At 47.1% G+C, this 17,917-nt stretch overlaps 1 protein-coding gene across 1 annotated transcript in view; it reads right to left on the bottom strand.

Annotated features, from left to right (window-relative positions):
* Positions 1-17,917, bottom strand: part of PIK3R3 (phosphoinositide-3-kinase regulatory subunit 3) — a 403,008-nt gene that overhangs the window by 213,744 nt on the left and 171,347 nt on the right. The window contains exon 5 of the mRNA XM_075616225.1: positions 15,900-16,031. Within this exon, the coding sequence (XP_075472340.1) occupies positions 15,900-16,031 (132 nt within the window). The remainder of the gene's footprint in view (positions 1-15,899; positions 16,032-17,917) is intronic.

The raw sequence follows: 17,917 nt of genomic DNA on the forward strand, positions 1-17,917 counted from the left end.
AACTAACATGTTGCAGGCTTGATACGTTTTGGCCAAAAGATTGAACTAACTGAGTCGTACTTATGAATCTTATAGGGTTCCATGTAAAAATGGGTAAGAAGCAAAATGTGACACTGTGTGCTCATTTGCATGTCATTTCCCAGAATCCCTGGCTGTAGTGGAAGCACTGTATGCTAAGAGATAATGATGAAAGACACAGTTACAGACCTGTCTGAGATACGCAAATGTGCTCACAAGTGATATTTTTTATTTGCCGAGAAGAACAAACATATAGAAATGAACTAAATAATTTGCCACATTGGATATGCATTGGGGCTCCTTTGTTTCTGGTTGTATATTTGAGGTATGGTGACCATACATACCGGTTTGACTGGGACAGTACCATTTTTCGAGCACTTGTCCCGAAATGGTGAGTAAAACGCCCCATTTGTAACAGTTATGAAATTGCTACTGTACTTCAACTCTCTTAGTGCGGCAATTTAAAGAGCAGTACATATGAGATGTTTTAGTCTCCAGCTGGGACCCGGTTTCCCCTACTACCACCACCGTCGGCACCGGATGTTGGGCCCAACTTCTGCACTCCGCGTGTGGGATCAGAAGCCTTCTCCCCCAAAGTAACATGTGTGTGTGTGTGTCTTAGGGGGGGGGGGGAAGGTGTGTGTGGTTCTTGGGGGAGAGCTGTGTGTGTTTCTGGGTGTGTGTGTGTAGGGATGTGTATTTATTGGGGAGTGGAGGTGTGTGTAGGTTTCTTGGGGTGAAGATGTGTTTCATGGGGGAAGGGTTGGAATGGCCAGGAGGGCAGGGGGGAATTTGCCCCGCGGGCCAGTCAGATTAAAAAAATTGGGCGCCAGGTAGTGAGACGTATAGTAGTGAAAGCTGTGTGTGGAGCACTGTAGATTCTGGCCAGCAGGTGGCGCTGCAGAGCCCCGCAGCTCCTCCTCTCCCTGGCTGCCTACAGTGTGCTGGTGGTAATGGTAAGGCCTCGGGCATGGTCAGCGCTTAGGCGCTGAACCGTGCTGCTGCTCGGCACTGAGCCCCTGCAGCAATGAGAGCGGCTTTAGCAGGGGCTCGCGCACGCTTCCGCACGCCTGCGGACCGCTTTCCCTGAGCCTCAGCGCGCCTCCGCACGGCTTCAGTCTCTATGGACTAAGCCTAAGTGTGTGCAAGTATATATATATATGATGCATAGATGTGTGTGTGTGTGTGTGTGTGTGTGTGTGTGTGTGTGTGTGTGTGTGTGTGTGTGTGTATGATGCATGGATGGTGTATGTATATATATATATATATATATACACACACACACAATAAAGAATATCACTTGTGAACACATTTTGTCGCCGTATCCCCACCTTTTTCATACAACTACTGTGTAAAAGCTGTTGACACAGTAGCTGTTCTAGTGGTTATTATACAGTACCACCTCTATGGGTTGATCTACTCGGATTTTGCACATGTGTGAGACTGCCTAGCTCACCATGGGAGCTAGATTAATGGCAACTCTCTGTGCAGTGCTTGTATATTACCTTTGGCACAACTGATATTTTTCACCTGTGATTGTTTGCTTTGGGTATGATTTTTCACATACTTTTTCTACCCATCTCCCCCTTCTGATATATGTTTTTGTATTCTGCGTTATAATATACATATAAGCTTATTTAACTATATTTATATTTGTTTACTCTTAGATATTGTACTGTTTTTTCTTACTTGGCAGTTACCTTAGAGTAGCAGTTTTCATATTGATGTTGGGTGTATTTTTTGCTCCTATTTATACCATTTTATTATTGGGTTTCAATTATTAGTCTATTTTTCATAGGTTAAGGAAGTATTTTTTCCACCTTTTGTTACTTTAGACATAGTTAGTTAAGCAAATTCTTTTTTGTTAATTTGTCACAGGTTTAGAGATATTTTTTCCTTATTTTTATTTTTGGAGATCTGGTTGTCTGTATGTTTTTTAAACTTGTTAGTGTTATCTACTGCGTGTTTAATTAAAGTTATTTATATTTTGCTATTCTGACTTCAGATATTTATTCTATATTTTGGAGGATTCTGTTTGTTTTTTGTGCTATTATATATTCTTTTATCACTCAGCACCATCAGTTCCTAGATTAATCTCATTTTGAAGTGTTAATTTATTTATTTTTAGATTCTGGTTTCAATACTGTTTATTTGAAGTGTGGGCGACACCATTTAGTGTGTGTTAGCTATATATGGCTTTTTTCTGGGGGTACAAGGGAATACACCGTATCCCCACCTTTATCATACAACTACTGTGTAAGCTATTAACTCTGTAGCTGTCTACGCATGTGTGAGTGAGCGCATATGCGCAGACGGCTACTGTGTTAATAGCTTCTCACAAAAAGCTTGTTAGAGGACCATAGTATCCCCACCTTTTTTCGCAGAAAAAAGCACTATGTATATGTATATGTACAGTGATCGATAATCATATACATTTACACGCCCGGGGCGAGGGGATTTAACCTCCGGGCGAGTAAATATTGGCCCAAGCAGCACACGTGTTTGTTTTTTTAAATTTCCCTGCTCGCGCTAAAATTTTCCCTGCTCGCGCTAGGAAAAAAAAAAAAAACTCCCCCTACCTGACAGCTGATTGGCGCGCGCTCCCAGGCTTTGTGGGCGCGTGGCCAGGCTCTATATGAGCCCGCCCCCAACGAGCGGCCATTTTTTTTTCCATGGAGGACACAGTAAGTATCATCTGTGCCTTACCCCCTGTCCCCGGCGCTCCCGCTGCCCGCAGTTATGGAGGTGGTAGCGGGGGTGTTCTCCTGTCCCTGGCGCTCCCCCCGTGACAGTCCCTCAGGTCCCCGCTTCCCCCTGTCACCGCGTGACAGCCCACGGGGCAGGAGATGGGAGCGGGAATGTCCCTCGGGTTCCCGCTTCCCACGGTCACCGTGTGACAGCCCGCGGGGCAGGAGATGGGAGCGGGGATGTCCCTCGGGTTCCCGCTTCCCACTGTCACCGCGTGACAGCCCGCAGGGCTGGAGATGGGAGCGGGGGTGTTCTCCTGTCCTTGCTTCCCCCCCGTGTCAGCCCGTGGGCAGGAGATTGGAGAGGGGATGTCACTCGGGTTCCCGCTTCCCACTGTCACCGCGTGACAGCCCGCGGGGCTGGAGATGGGAGCAGGGGTGCTCTCCTGTCCCTGCTTCGCCCCTGTGTCAGCCCGTGGGCAGGAGATGGGAGAGGGGATGTCCCTCAGGTCCCCGCTTCTCTCTGATCCCCCCCCACGTGCCCGGTGCTCCGGCTGCCTGTATGGAGTTGGTAGCGGGGGGTTTCTTCCCCCCACCGCTGTCCCCGGCGCTCCCGCTGTCCCTGGCGCTCCCGCTGTCTGCGCAGAAGACAGGTAGGGAACACCTCCCCTCCAATGTATAAGATTGCTGGAATGAGGGTACCTGGACATTGAGGGACTGCGGATTAGGTAAGATCCCAGGCGGGATTGCTGCTTTAGATATTGTGAAGCGGGGGCATCCAGACACTGGTTAAGGGGTTCAGGAAACTAGTCATTCACACCTGGCTTTTATTTCTAGATCCAACACACACACACACACGGACTAATTGTAGTATAATGTAATACAATAAATACATTTATGTCAAAAATGAATGTTGTTCTGACTAGGAATTTATTAAATGTATTTTATTTATATATTTTATTTTAAAGTGGGGTTGGGGGTGGGACTAGGGGCGGGGTTGGGGCGGCACTAGGGCGGGACTAGGTGGCGAGTAGATTTTTTGGTTGGGTGAGTGGATTTTTGGGTGATTTGTCAAACACTGTATATACATATATTATATATATAAATATATAGTCTGTACCTGGTGTGCGTGTTTATTGTGCTTCTGTATGTGTGTGGAACACTCTCATTGTATAGTGGGGGGGTGGGGAATGTGTGTGTGTGTGTGTGTGTGTGTGTGTGTGTGTGTGTGTGTGTGTGTGTGTGTGTGTGTGTGTGTGTGTGTGTGTGTGTGTGTGTGTGTGTGTGTGTGTGTGTGTGAATCTGGGGGTGGGAGGTGTGTGGGTTGGGAATAGAATTTGAAAGGGGTTGTGAGAAGAGGGGGCATAGAGTAAGCGAGCGAAAGAGGGGGTGTAAGAGAGGGTGTGAGAGGGAGGAGAAGAGTGGAGGACAGTGATAGGGAGGGGCAAGAGAGAGAGAGATGATTAATAAATATTTTTGTATTGTGTCCCGGTTTGTCACTTTAAAAATATGGTCACCTTAATTTGAGGTCACTTTCCCTGTAGTACTCCAGCTGGCACCATTAAATATATAAATATAGGATACTGTGGGTCTGGGTTGTGAGCTCGCTAACATGGTGCGTGTCTTATGATTGAAGGCTTATATTGATTTAAATATATCCTTAACTAAGAAAGATCTTTTAACACGTTGCAGGTTCCTCTGTCAGCGAAGAGATTAAGGTGTCTATTTACTAATGTCTCACGGCTGCACGACTGCGGAGAAAATACTGCGCCACATTTATCCAAGAAAGAAATCCCGTTGATTTCAATGAGAAAGAAGTTGAATGTAAAATATAATGCTGTTTTTCTCCCAGGAAACATTGATGAAATGCCTTCTAAATATGAGACAGGGGGACTCTGCAGAGTATTTCCACTTTACTGCTGTTCTAATACATGTTGCTATTAGATTGTAAGCTTATTGGAGCGGAGTATGGCTTACCTACTGTATCTGGGTATTGTTGTAATATTATTGTTTTCACACCCCGTAGTACTGCGTTGTGGAATAATTTGGTGAGTTGATAAATAATAATGATGAATAATAACGGGATTGCAATATTCACCATTTTATCAATAAGACGTTTGCTCTGTAAGACGTTGTCTAGGACATGATAAATTCCTGCACCCAAACTGAAAAATATTCATCTATTTATAAAAATGTTTTACCAGGAAGTAATACATTGAGAGTTACCTCTCGTTTTCAAGTATGTCCTGGGCACAGAGTTATAACAATACATGGTTACATTAAAAGAACAGAGGTTATACAGTCAATTCACAGACATTTCATGGACAAATAGAGTTGGAAAACTGGGTACAGGGGATAAAAGGGCTGGTGAGTTTCAGATTGAAATAGAGAAGCTTTAGCTGCCCAGCTGAGCCAAAGGCTGTCCGCCTTTATGGCGACGCAGATGTACACTAAAGGGGGTTCAGATTGAATGCAGCTGCGAATACAAAGTTCTTTGTCCATATTACATTGTGTGGTCTCAAACACCCAAATACAACAATACTCTATATCTCTACAGCTGACTTGTTAGTACAATAAAGATTTCACGATCTGCTAATGATACCAATTTTTACAGACCCTGCTGCACCGAAAATGTAGTTGAGGGTCAAGATGTCCATGGCTATTCTTCCGTTGCTCTCGGGATAAGCTCTGGAGATCGCTATGTTGTTAGGCAGTATGGAATTAAAGCCTCAACTCAGCTAGGTCTACTGCAGGGGTGCTCAACTCCAGTACTCAAGTCCCCCCAACAGGTTAGGGTTTCAGGATATCCCAGCTTCAGCACATGTGGCTCAATCAGTCCCTGCTTCAGCACAGGTAGCTCGAGACGTTGATCCACCTGTGCTGAAGCAGGGATATCCTGAAAACCTGACCTTTTTTTGGGGGGGGGGGGGGCTTGATAAGTGGAGTTGAGCACCACTGGGCTAATGTACCAGAAGAGGTAGGAAATATAAACAGAGGCCATGTCTATTCCTTCCTATGTTTTATTGTTGGGACCCAGCGGTTATAGAATTGTACATTGCATTACAAAAACATACATCTCCAAATGTCTATTCATTACAAAAACTAGATTAAGGAGAATGGCATGGGAACCCCTCCAACATGGCAAAAGATGGAAAATGTCGGACCTGCAATCCCGCAATCCCTGTGGTTATTATAATTATTATTATTTATGGTTATAACATTTACAGTCAACATACTACTATAGAGTCAAACACAGGTACAGATGTAGCCAGACTCATGGTCCCCAGAGCCGTGGCAGAAAAAGCAAAAAGCCCCAGCTCAAGAGACAGTGCCTTCTGCCATATCAATGCAGGGGATGTATGTTTCCAAATCTGATCCCTCCCGCCTCCACAATAATATCCCAGTGCCGGGGCAACCACGGTCACAGTCACACAGCTGGTCCCAGACATCGTAAGCCTGGCAACATCTGTATCTGTGATATGATTTAGGATTTAAGCATGGCAGGTGAACAGCATGGCAGGTGAAGGAGAGACACTTGTTTTCCACGAGGCTGCTCGCTATAGAGTTTTTACATCACGCTGTTGCCATTGGTACCTTCTCGTCACCCTACGCAAGACCCTTTAAAAGTTATTCACTGTCCTTCGCTCCAGCACAAGCATTTACATTGATCCAAGTCCCTCTGGGTTGAGAGGTCACCTGGGGACTCAATGAGTAGGATGACAAATGATGGATGAGGGAGAGGGAAGGTTTAGAATAGCTGTCCTAGTGGCAATCAATTTCCTGACCTTGATGTAATACTTGAAGTGAGCAGTGAGATTGGAGCTTTCCCATTCTTCCAGTGGGTTGCAGGGGCTGTTTAGATACCCCCACTATGCCTCAGCAGGGTGACCTTGCAGCTCACACAGACAGACCTCTTGCAAGATAATGGCTCTAGATTCTTCACATTCCAGATGTGCTCAGCGCTCCTAATGTGAGGTGACAGGGTTGTGCACTGGTTGCTATGCTCTGAAGATGTTATATCCCTCCCCTGATCTGGTTTGATCTGACTGTGTATCTGGAGTGAAGTACACAAAGGATTAGCACTAAATCTGATTTCGCCGTTGCCAGAGCAAGTTACTCTTCTGATTTTGATATCATATTTCAGAACAATGTCAGTTTTATATGTTTAAAGCAGCAGTCCAAGCTGCCGGTTTTTTTCCTCCATTTTATTCTCCCCCCTTTAATGTGTGCATCAATATAATCCAGACAATAAGAAGATTTGGCTCGGGGGTTCCCTAAATGGTTGTCAGTGCAGCAGAAGAGGACCAAAGATGCAAAGTTCTGTGTGGAAGATCATGTGACCAGGCAGTCACTAGATACAATTGGTGCACTGCTAGAGAGAGTGAGAGCTACAAAAAAGGGGTATGCCAGAGCCTGTTTCAGAAGGTGTGGGGAAGTGACTCTGTAAATGGTTGCTATACAAACAAAAAATGCTTCTTACATTATAATACATAAAAAATGTAATTAATAATAATATGTTCTTGTATAGCGCTGCTAGTTTTACATAGCGCTTTACAGAGACATTTTGCAGACACAGGTCCCTGCCCTGTGGAGCTTACAATCTATTTTTTGGTGCCTGAGGCACAGGGAGATAAAGTGACTTGCCCAAAGTCACAAGGAGCCAACAATGGGAGTTGTTTAAAAAAAAAAAGAGTTGTTAACAAAAAAAATGCTACAAGTATTTTCTCATAATACAGAACTGGTTTATTAAAAAACACACACATTTAGGATATTGCTTAGTCTGCAGCTTTAAGACACAAATATGCATAGATTTACGCATATTAATTAGATTATAAGCTCTTCGGAGCAGGGACTCCTCTTCCTAAATGTTAATTTTTAATGTCTAAACCACTTATTCCCATGTTCTGTTATTTGTATTATTTGTTATTTATATGATTGTCACTTTGTATTACTACTGTGAATCGCTATGCATATTAATGGCGCATTATAAATAAAGACATACATACGTATTAGATCTGCCAAACTGAAACCAGCGCTAGACACCTCACTTCTAAAATCACCTGTGGGATATTTATCAAGTGTCACAAAGGGAAGCAGTGCTTCAAACACAGGCGCACATCTCTTCAGCTTGACTCTGCGTCACTTTGCGTCAATGTATCAACGTTCTTTGTAACAATTTGACTCCAGCGGACGCGGTGAGCGTTTTGAGGGCGTTATTCTAAGAAGTAGGGGAGGAGTGTAATATTATAATTACAATCAGATATATAAAGCTTTGCACCTAGAACAGATGCAGTTTTTCTTTCTCTGTGCAGTAAATAAAACCGCCAGGTCTAAGGTGATGTTAATCTCTGCGCCGAATGTAAGAAGCAACAATAACAAGGTTCATAGAATGCGGCACTAGTGCAAATTGACGCCGATGAATATTTTTGTTTTGGAGCATACATATCTCCCATGTAGGTGACTTCTCCAAAAATAGTGGACACAATGGTGAAAGGTTCAACGCGCTCGACAGACACGCGCACGCACTCACGCCCCTCACTGCTCAATGCTGTTTCCTCTTCTCCTTGGCCCCACCCCCAGGCTCCTGACACCTCCTCCTGATTGGCTTATTACCCAACAGCAGCCAATCAGCATGGAGGAAGCTGCCCCGTCCCCTAGCAACAGCTCTACTCTCCCCCTACTCGGGGAAATCTCGCAGCCCTCCAAGCCGTTCAGGTCACTAAGTCCAGAGAGGTCAAGCCGGACACACACATGTCCAGTATTACCTCATTTTTTTATTGGACAGTGTGTCCAAATATAGGGCAGTCCGGTTCAATACTGTACACCTGGCAACTCTACTCCCATAACCTCTTACTCTTACCAGACAAGCAAAACATAACTCCATATATGGACACATAGCTTGTGGTCCCTCTGGAGCAGGGACTCCTCCTCTCCAATGAATACCTTTTACTCACTGAAATAAATAGGGAGACATCTAACCCAGCGTACACAGACATCTCAAACACTAACCTTGCAGTCATCACAGAGCTTGTGACGCTACCATTTCTTGCTTTGCAATGATGCCTTTAACACCAGAGTGTCTGATGCAGTGTTTCTCATCATGATTTCCCCGGGGCCCACTCCCTCTTAAGATGATCCAATGGCAGGGGTGCCCCGTCATTTTAGCAATTGTCACCCTTTTTTAAGTTCTAATAAAACTGGCAAATAAGTATTTAATGATCATTTAATGATCTAATTTTATACTGTACACTGTCATCATATCATCATTACTCTTTGGAAATGTCATTATAAAAATTCATTTTTTTCTGTTATTTTAAACATAATGCAAAATCTTTCATCAGCAATAAATGAATTAAATATTGCAGCATTCCGGTGGATGTGCTAAAAGCACTCATAGTATTTCCCACAAGGCACCCGTACATTTTGTCGGAGGCACCCCTGGGTGGCATGGCACACTGTTTGAGAAACATGGGTGGGTGATGTGTGTGGGTAACCATGCTAAGTCCCCCAAAATGGCTGTGCTAGGCTTACTCTCAAAATACTGAGCAACACTCACTTACAGCTTCTTAATTTACTGAGTTCTCTGCTCCCCAGAGTTCATCAGACTAACAGGGCTGCTGCTTCCTCCAGCGACATGTGAAATCTACTCAGACATGGATGTAAAATGAGGGCAACCTCTTCATCCTCCACTGGTATGCAAGTAATTAAAATAAACTTTAATCAGGGGGAAAGTACTGTAGAAGCAAGATACCGGTCTCCGGGGACATATACATACATACGGTGTGTATGCCAGGGGCGCCAGGAATGATAAAAACAATAGGTGCTTTATTTACATACATTGCATATGGGCAGAACTCGTGACAAACATTAATTAGTATTCTTGATTTCATCCCCTGGAAGCTCTCACTCCTACGCTGGGGAGGTACTTAACTTGAGGGCCCAGTAATAAAGTATATAGTGGGGACCGCTTGTAGGGAGGCGGTGATGCCATGAGAACCCGCTGGATGGACGGGTTCTATAAGAATACGGCTGCAGTGTTGGCAACTCGGTGAGGACAGGGGCGATCAGGCTGTGGTAGGGGAAACCCTCCACCCCTTGTCATTTGGTGCAGTCCTATCCCTATTTCCTCTCTGTCTGTGTCATGTCCTTTCAGAGTGTTCCTCCCTGCAGTAAGGTTCTCTCAATGTTTCCCTGCGAGAAGACTGTGTTTTTTACCTATTCCTATTCCCATCACATGTCCCCATCCCCTGGTGTGTCTTTCCTGAGTACTTTTTCCCCTTTTATTTTTGTTTTGTTCCCCCCCAATAATTCAGAGAATAGAAGCCTCCCTTTATTTTGGAATAGGGATTGAGTTGAACTGCCTGCCTCTAATCACTAGCCCCTTTTCATTCTTTTCAAACTTCATTAGTGAATCAGCAAAAACGCTTCGCCCTAAGTACATCAGCTGTATCTAATGCAAGCTACTTCAAATGCTGCGCTTCTACAAATCACTTGTTCCGAGACTGTAAAGAAGCTATCAGATGCACAGAGTGTGATAGTAACAAGCATGTAGCAGCTTTACATCCAGAGACATTTATACCTAACCAACTCAACGCCCCTACCCCCATGACAAAGCATGGTGGGTAGGAGGGAGAAGAGAAAATATCATCACCATCTGTCACATCCAAGTGCACCGAGGTTTGTGGAGAAGGACATGCTGCTCCAAAATATGTCTTGTAGCAGTACACCCCGAGAGGCAACCTGAGAGGGCTACAAGAATGGACGCCATCATCGATGATCTAAGCCAGGGGGGCGCAAACTTTTTTCCCTGCGCCCCCCCTGACGGCTGTCCCCTCGCTCCCGCGCCCCCCCCAACCCCAACTTACCCGCGCTCCGGCGTAATGACGTCACGTTGCCATAGCAACGTGACGTCACATGACCTCGCAGCGTCATTTTGACGCCGCGTTGCCATGGCGACGCCGGGAGGAAGCCGCCGGAGCCACGGGTAAGTATGGTTTACAGAGGCCCTGCAGCTCCCCCGGCACTTAATTTAAGTGCCTTCGGGAAGCGCGCGGGGCCTCTGTAAACCCCGCGCCCCCCGTCGGCAATCTTGCGCCCCCCCTGGGGGTCGCGCCCCACAGATTGCGCACCGCTGATCTAAGCAACCGATCACTAATCAGGGCAGAGTTCTTTGACTTATTCAACATATGAGACAACGCCTCCCCCTACACACTCAGAACATGCGCAGGATGGATGGAAACAACAGGGAGGAGAGCAGATATCTATATCATGTGTTCCATAGATGGTAGAAGAAAGATAATACTCCCTACACGTATAGAATGTAATCAGAAGGCAGGGAACAGGAGGGAGATTCCCACACCGGACGTGGCACATCATAACCTACACCTAAGGGAAGTAGCCGACCGCATCCCGTCGGTAGAACAAGATGCCCCAGATTTTGCTACTGCTCAGCAAGGACATCCTGAGGGTGCACAAATCCGCAAACAGCGCAACAGACCCCATATGCCCAAAGACTTGACCTAGGATGGGTAGTAGTGGGCAACGTATGAATTGACAGACTATGTTGATGCACGAAGAACAAACCTAATGGAATATGGACATGCATCCCTTTTCAAACCATGTCCTAGCCATATCATAGTGATAGAAAGACTTGGAAAAAAGAGAAACAAATTCATATCGCTGAAACCCACAGAGACATTTCTATGTCAGAGAAGTGTGGCAATGCACTAGGATGGACAGCAGCCCAGACGACAAAAGATGTCGAACCACCTTAGTCGAAGGAAGAAAAAGATTTGCTGAGGGTGATTGACAAGGAACTTTTCAAAGACAAAATCAAACAGTTGGGTGACTGCTGCCTCCGTTCCATTCACCCAGTGATGATCTCCTAAACAGAGTAGAAGGAATCAGGAAATCCACACAACCAGATCAATGGCACTATGTGCCTACAGACCAGAACCCTACAGACCATGCTACTGGTCAGTGTCTGCAGCTCACCTGCAGAGCACGTCATCACCAACAGAACCAAAGTCTCTGACACAACCTGATGAGATGCCATCTGTTCCAGCAGACACATTTGAACCAATGAATCCCGAAGTATACACAGACATCTGCCTTCATGTTTGTGCTCTGGTCACAAACGTGACATCTAAAAATATGCTCTGATCCCATCTTTTCTCAAAATGGACAATGCACCAGCAAGCATTTGCACGTCTCAAGCTTGTAACCATTTCTTTCTGCCATACAGTTGGTGGTAAAGTAGACAGCTGTCGTGGTTGGCATCTCTGCAAGAGATTAAGCACCGTAACTGAAATTACATAGGCAAAGAAGACCCTTTCCAGTTGCGTCCAGGAAGAAACACATGCAGAAAGATCAGTTGCATCAGTGGGAAAAGGGATATCTCTAAAGGGAGTTCCCCCTGGAAGTTGAATTCTACAAACAAGAAGCATGATCTTATGATAATAGGTGGTCGCCTTACCACTCCTCAATTGTGCTGGGAACACACGATTGGAATTGCTCAACAAACAAGACTCCATGATCCTGGAAGCAGGTTCAATTTGACTGTCCCATGAACCTTGACAACGTTTATGGTGGCAGTCTCAAAATTTCAAGGCCAGAACCTTTATCCAGACTGTAAGGGATTGGGATACCACCACCTGGGTGTTCCAATTACCATTTGTGGTTTCCTCCCATTCTATTGCTCTTAAAGAGAAATCAAGGAGCAGGAAGCCATCCTTTACTGGTGCACTTACCTTGGCACCCATGGCACCAACTGACTTTGGAGCCCCAGCAGTACCAGCTTGTTGATGTGGACTATGGACTTATAGACATATTATTGTGCATGTTATATGTTCCACATATATTGTTATAGTGGTATCTGTTGATACCAGACAGGAGTGTTCTGTCTCCTGTCTGTTCCTTCACTTCCTGATTCTGCTGTAGCCTTGGCAACCCCCCTTTCTTTCCACTGTGAGTTGGGCTGCTCCTCCTCCACTTGCCATTTGGTGCAGTCCTGCCCCTATTTCCTGTCTGTTTGTGTGATGTCCTGGGCTTTCAGAGTGTGCCTCCCTGCAGCACGGTTCTCTCACTATTTTCCTGTGAGAAGACTTTCTTTTTTTATCTATTCCAATTCCCATCACATTTCCCCATCCCCTAGTGTATATTTCCTGAGTACGTTTCCCCCTTTTATTTCTGTTTTGTTCCCCCCATTAAACAATTCAGAGAATAGAAGCCTCCCTTTGTTTTGGAATAGGGATTTAGTTGAACTGCATGTCTGTACTTACTAGCCACGGTGTGCATGAGTCAGAAAAATAAATATATATTTGTTCTTGTGGTTCACAATTGGTTACATGTTTAAATGGTACAGGGAGCTTTTTACTTTCATGTCAATTTTTACATCAGTGAAAGGAAAGATACAGTAATTACAAGCCCAAGCTAAAGCTGACAAGGTTCTGCACACACCTCTAATATAAACACAGATTGCAACCCATTTCCCGATGGATGACAGCTCCCAGTTTGCCTGCTTCTCAGAGCTGACTAACACAGCAACATGTGACCAAACTCAAGCCTCATTAGCAAGACAGCAATGGAAAGTTTTGCAGAGAAGGAACATTGAATTATAAAATGCAGAGGGACAGAGAAGAATAACTTTGAAGCTAATAAGTGCAGAGAGAGTTGCACATACTGCACACTACATCTTCATGGAACCCTAGAGTGCAAGGTTTAGAGAAGTAATACAAAAGTATAAAGCTTACAGTGAAATAACAGATACACAGAACAAACTATATAAAAGCAGGGGGAGGGGTAGAGGGCGAACGGGAAAGGGAGGGAAAGTGGGGGAGGGGAGGGAAGCGAAAGTGGTGGAGGGGAGAGAAGGGAAAGTGGTGGAGGGGAGGGAAAGGAAAGTGGTGGAGGGGAGGGAAGGGAAAGTGGTGGAGGGGAGGGAAGGGAAAGTGGTGGAGGGGAGGGAAGGGAAAGTGGTGGAGGGGAGGGAGGGAAAGTGGGGGAGGGGAGGGAGGGAAAGTGGGGGAGGGGAGGGAGGGAAAGTGGGGGAGGAGAGGGAGGGAAAGTGGGGGAGGGGAGGGAGGGAAAGTGGGGGAGGGGAGGGAGGGAAAGTGGGGGAGGGAGGGAACGTTGAGGAGGGAGGGAAAGTGAAGATGGGGGGATGGGTGGCAAAGTGAAGATGGGGGAAGGGAAGGAAAGTGGAGATGGGGGGAAGGGAAGGAAAGTGGAGATGGGGGGGAAGGGAAGGAAAGTGGAGGAGGGGGGAAGTGGAGATGGAGGGGAAGTAGATATGGGGGGGAAGTGGAAGATTGTGGGAAAGTGGAGGACGGGGAGTGGAGGAGGGGGGGAAGTGGAGGAGGGGGGGAAGTGGAGGGTGTGGAAGTGGAGGAGGGGGGAAATGGAGGAGGACGGGGAAGTGGAGGAGGACAGGGAAGTGGAGGAGGACGGGGAAGTGGAGGAGGACGGAAAGTGGAGGAGGAAGGAAAGTGGAGGAGGGGGGAAGTGGAGGAGGGGGGGGGAAGTGGAGGAGGGGGGGGAAGTGGAAAAGGGGGGGAAGTGGAAAAGGGGGGGAAGTGGAAGAGGGGGGAAGGGAGGGAAAGTGGAGATGGGGGGAAGGGAAGGAAAGTGGAGATGGGGGGAAGGGAAGGAAAGTGGAGATGGGGGGAAGGGAAGGAAAGTGGAGGAGGGGAGGGAAAGTGGAGGAGGGGGAGAAGTGGAGATGGGGGGGGGGAAGTGGAGGATTGGGGGAAGTGGAGATGGGGGGGAAGTGGAGGAGGGGGGAAGTGGAGGAGGCAGGGGAGTGGAGGGGGGGTGGAGGAGAGGGGTGGATTGGAGGAGGGGGGGAGTGGAGGAGAGGGTGGGAGTGGGGGAGCGGTGGGAAGTGGAGGAGAGGGGGGAAGTGGAGGAGGGGGGGAAGTGAAAGAGGGGGGGGAGTGAAGGGGGGTGGAAGTGAAGGAGGGGGGGAAGTGGAGGAGGGGGGGAAGTGGAGGAGGGGGGGAAGTGGAGGAGGGGGGGAAGTGGAGGGGGGGGAAGTGGAGGAAGGGGGGGAAGTGGAGGAAGGGGGGGAAGTGGAGGAGGGGGGGAAGTGGAGGAGGGGGGGAGTGGAGGAGGGGGGGGAGTGGAGGAGGGGGGGGAAGTGGAGGAGGACGGGGAGTGGAGGGGGGAAGTGGAGGAGGACGGGGAGTGGAGGGGGGAAGTGGAGGAGGGGGGAAGTGGCGGAGGGGGGAAATGGAGGAGGACGGGGAAATGGAGGAGGACGGGGAAATGGAGGAGGACGGGGAAATGGAGGAGGTCGGGGAAATGGAGGAGGTCGGGGAAATGGAGGAGGACGGGGAAAGTGGAGGAGGACAGAAGTGAGGAGGGGGGAAAATGGAGGAGGGGGGAAAGTGGAGGAGGGGGGAAAGTGGAGGAGGGGGGAAAGTGGAAAAGGGGGGGAAGTGGAGGACGGGGGAAGTGGAAAAGGGGGGGAAGTGGAGGAGGGGGGAATGTGGAGGAGAGGGGAAGTGGAGGAGGGGGGAAGTGGAGGAGGGGGGGGAGTGGAGGGGGAGAGTGGAGGGGGGGAAGTGGAGGGGGGGGGAGTAGAGGGGGGAAGTGGAGGGGGGGAAGTGGAGGAGGGGGGAGGAGGGGGGAGGTGGAGGAGGGGGGGAAGTGGGGAGGGAAAAGAGGAAGGTATGGGGAGGGAGGAGGGAAAGAGGGAGGGAGGAGGAGAGAGATGGGGTGAGAGTGGGAGAGAGGGAAGGGGGAGAGAGAAAGAGTGGTGGAGGGGGAGAGAGGGAGTGTGAGAGGGAGTGTGAGAGGGAAGGGGTGAGGGGGAGAAAGGGGGGAGAAAGGGACGGGGAAAGGGGGGAGAAAGGGAGGGGGAAAGGGGTGAGAAAGGGAGGGGAAAGGGGTGAGAAAGGGAGGGGGAAAGGGGTGAGAAAGGGAGGGGGAAAGGGGTGAGAAAGGGAGGGGGAAAGGGGTGAGAAAGGGAGGGGGAAAGGGTGGAGTGGGGAGGGGGAGAGATAGAGGGGGAAAGAGAGAGGAGGGGAAGAGAGGGGGGAAGAGAGGGGGGGAAGAGAAAGGGGGAAAGAGAGGAGGGGGGAGGATAGAGGGGGGAGAGGGGGGGGAAGATAGAGGGGGAGAAGAGAGAGAAGAGGGGGAGAGAGAGAGCTGATTAGCTTTCGTATATATATTGTGGGATGGCAAAGTACCTACCTTCAGCAATGCAGATCAGCTCGCTGTACACGGCAGTGGGGATAGCAGAGGTAGGTAGATCTTGGAGATAAAACTTCAAGGCATCTGCCAGTGCAGGGACATCAAGCAGCTCCATATCAGCACACGCGGGGTCTAAAAGCACAGGAAATGATGCTAATTCAGTGACAGCGCTTTCAGCCGGTCTATATTACTGTTGTATATGCACTGCTATAATTTTAATGCCATCAAGCTTTATTGTATCATGATTATATATTTACATCCTATTATTATATTAATTGGTTTACAGGGTGCAGAAGGGTTAGCTCTTATTGAGTAGGACTGGTGCCCAGAGTAAGACCGCTGACATCAAAAGATGATTCTAAAGCACAATTCTAATGTGCAGTGTCCCCTAACCCCTTAACTGCTGGAGGGACCAACAATACAATTGAAATCACCCCTGGTAGTGAAGCTTTTTAATGATCTGTAGAGCTGGAAAGCCTTTAGAAACACATGATGACTATTTTTAAAGGATCTCAGAAGGAGCGAAAGTGTTTTAAACTGTAACCCTTTCTCTTCTGTCTACAGAAACACACTGTTTGACAGTGCTTTGAAATACTTCACTGGGATCTGTAACTACAGTTCAATGTTGATAACTATACACTGTACATTGCAAAGCAACTTGAGGCTTCACACCTCCCCACTCTGCACTGCGCAGCTGTGTTACAAAGTGGCAGCGGAAATCTATCCACCGAAATACCAAACCTTCCAAACAGATGTGGACATGCATTGTGTTCACGGACATTTTTCAGATTTCACATCTGGATATTATATGGCTTTCGCTGTCTTCTTGTGCGTGTGGAAAATGCAGTTATTTTAGAGGGTGGAAAGTTTCCAGCTTTGCTCTGCAGGCCTCTCTCTAAACAGAATAACGATGTCAGTCTCTGCATACAGAGCTAAGGAAAGGGGGCATGTAAACCACACCCATTCTGTTCTGAAATTTGCTACTTTTAGTCTAATGGTTTTACCTTGAATATAACTCCCCCTCCCTATGTTCTGGGGTTATTTCAAGTAGAAGTTCCTGCAGCCTGGCTCAAAAATAGGTCATTTGTTTAGTGCTCTTTCAAGCGAATCTTCACAAGCTCTTGAACCGTTTGCAGTATTTTTTATAAGGAACAGTTATTGACGCAAACAGAAGTTTAATTTTGCTACACTTCCATTTTTTTTAAATGTTAGAAGAGTGTTCATTACACCTCTTGCATATGTTTTACTGTACATCACCTACGACCAAGTGAAGATTTCGGATGAAGGAGCGGCTTAGTGAGTAAAGACACTGACTGGCACAGAGTTTGAAACAGGGGAGCCTGGTTCAGTTCCTGGTGTCGACTCCTTGTGACCTTGGGCAAGTCACTTTATCTCCCTGTGCCTCAGGCACCAAAAACATCGATTGTAAGCTCTATGGGGCAGGGACTGTGTCTGCAAAATGTCTCTGTAAAGCGCTACGTAAAACTAGCAGCGCTATACAAGAACATATTATTATGAGAAAAGGGGAAAAGAAATGACAGACACAGAATGTGATGTCTTAGGCTGCACTTTTAGTGCCGACGTCTCCCGAAAACAGATGTATTGCCGCCGCGTGCGCTTATAGTAAGCGCGGAAGTGACGCGAAATTTGGAAGTCGGTCAAATTTGATTTTTCACAGGCTTTCGCCACATGTGACAGCCTCTGAACCAATCAATCAATGACCTGGTCGTCGCAAAGAAAATTACAACTTTCGCTTGCGGCGCCATCGCGCGCATTATAAGCGTGGCCTTACACATAGTTACATAGTAGATGAGGCTGAAAAAATGCATATGTCCATCAAGTTCAACCTATACAAAATTTCAACCACAGATACTTATGATATATTTATAATGACTGTATATTGATCCAGATAAAGGCAAATAAAAAAACCCTGTGACAAATCATCCAATGATGTCTCATGTCCCAATACAATATATGTGCATCACTTGACTTCTGCATAATTCCTCCTATTGCCACTT

The sequence above is a fragment of the Ascaphus truei genome, chromosome 10 (assembly GCF_040206685.1).
Source record: "Ascaphus truei isolate aAscTru1 chromosome 10, aAscTru1.hap1, whole genome shotgun sequence".
NCBI classification, from domain to species: Eukaryota; Metazoa; Chordata; class Amphibia; order Anura; family Ascaphidae; genus Ascaphus; species Ascaphus truei.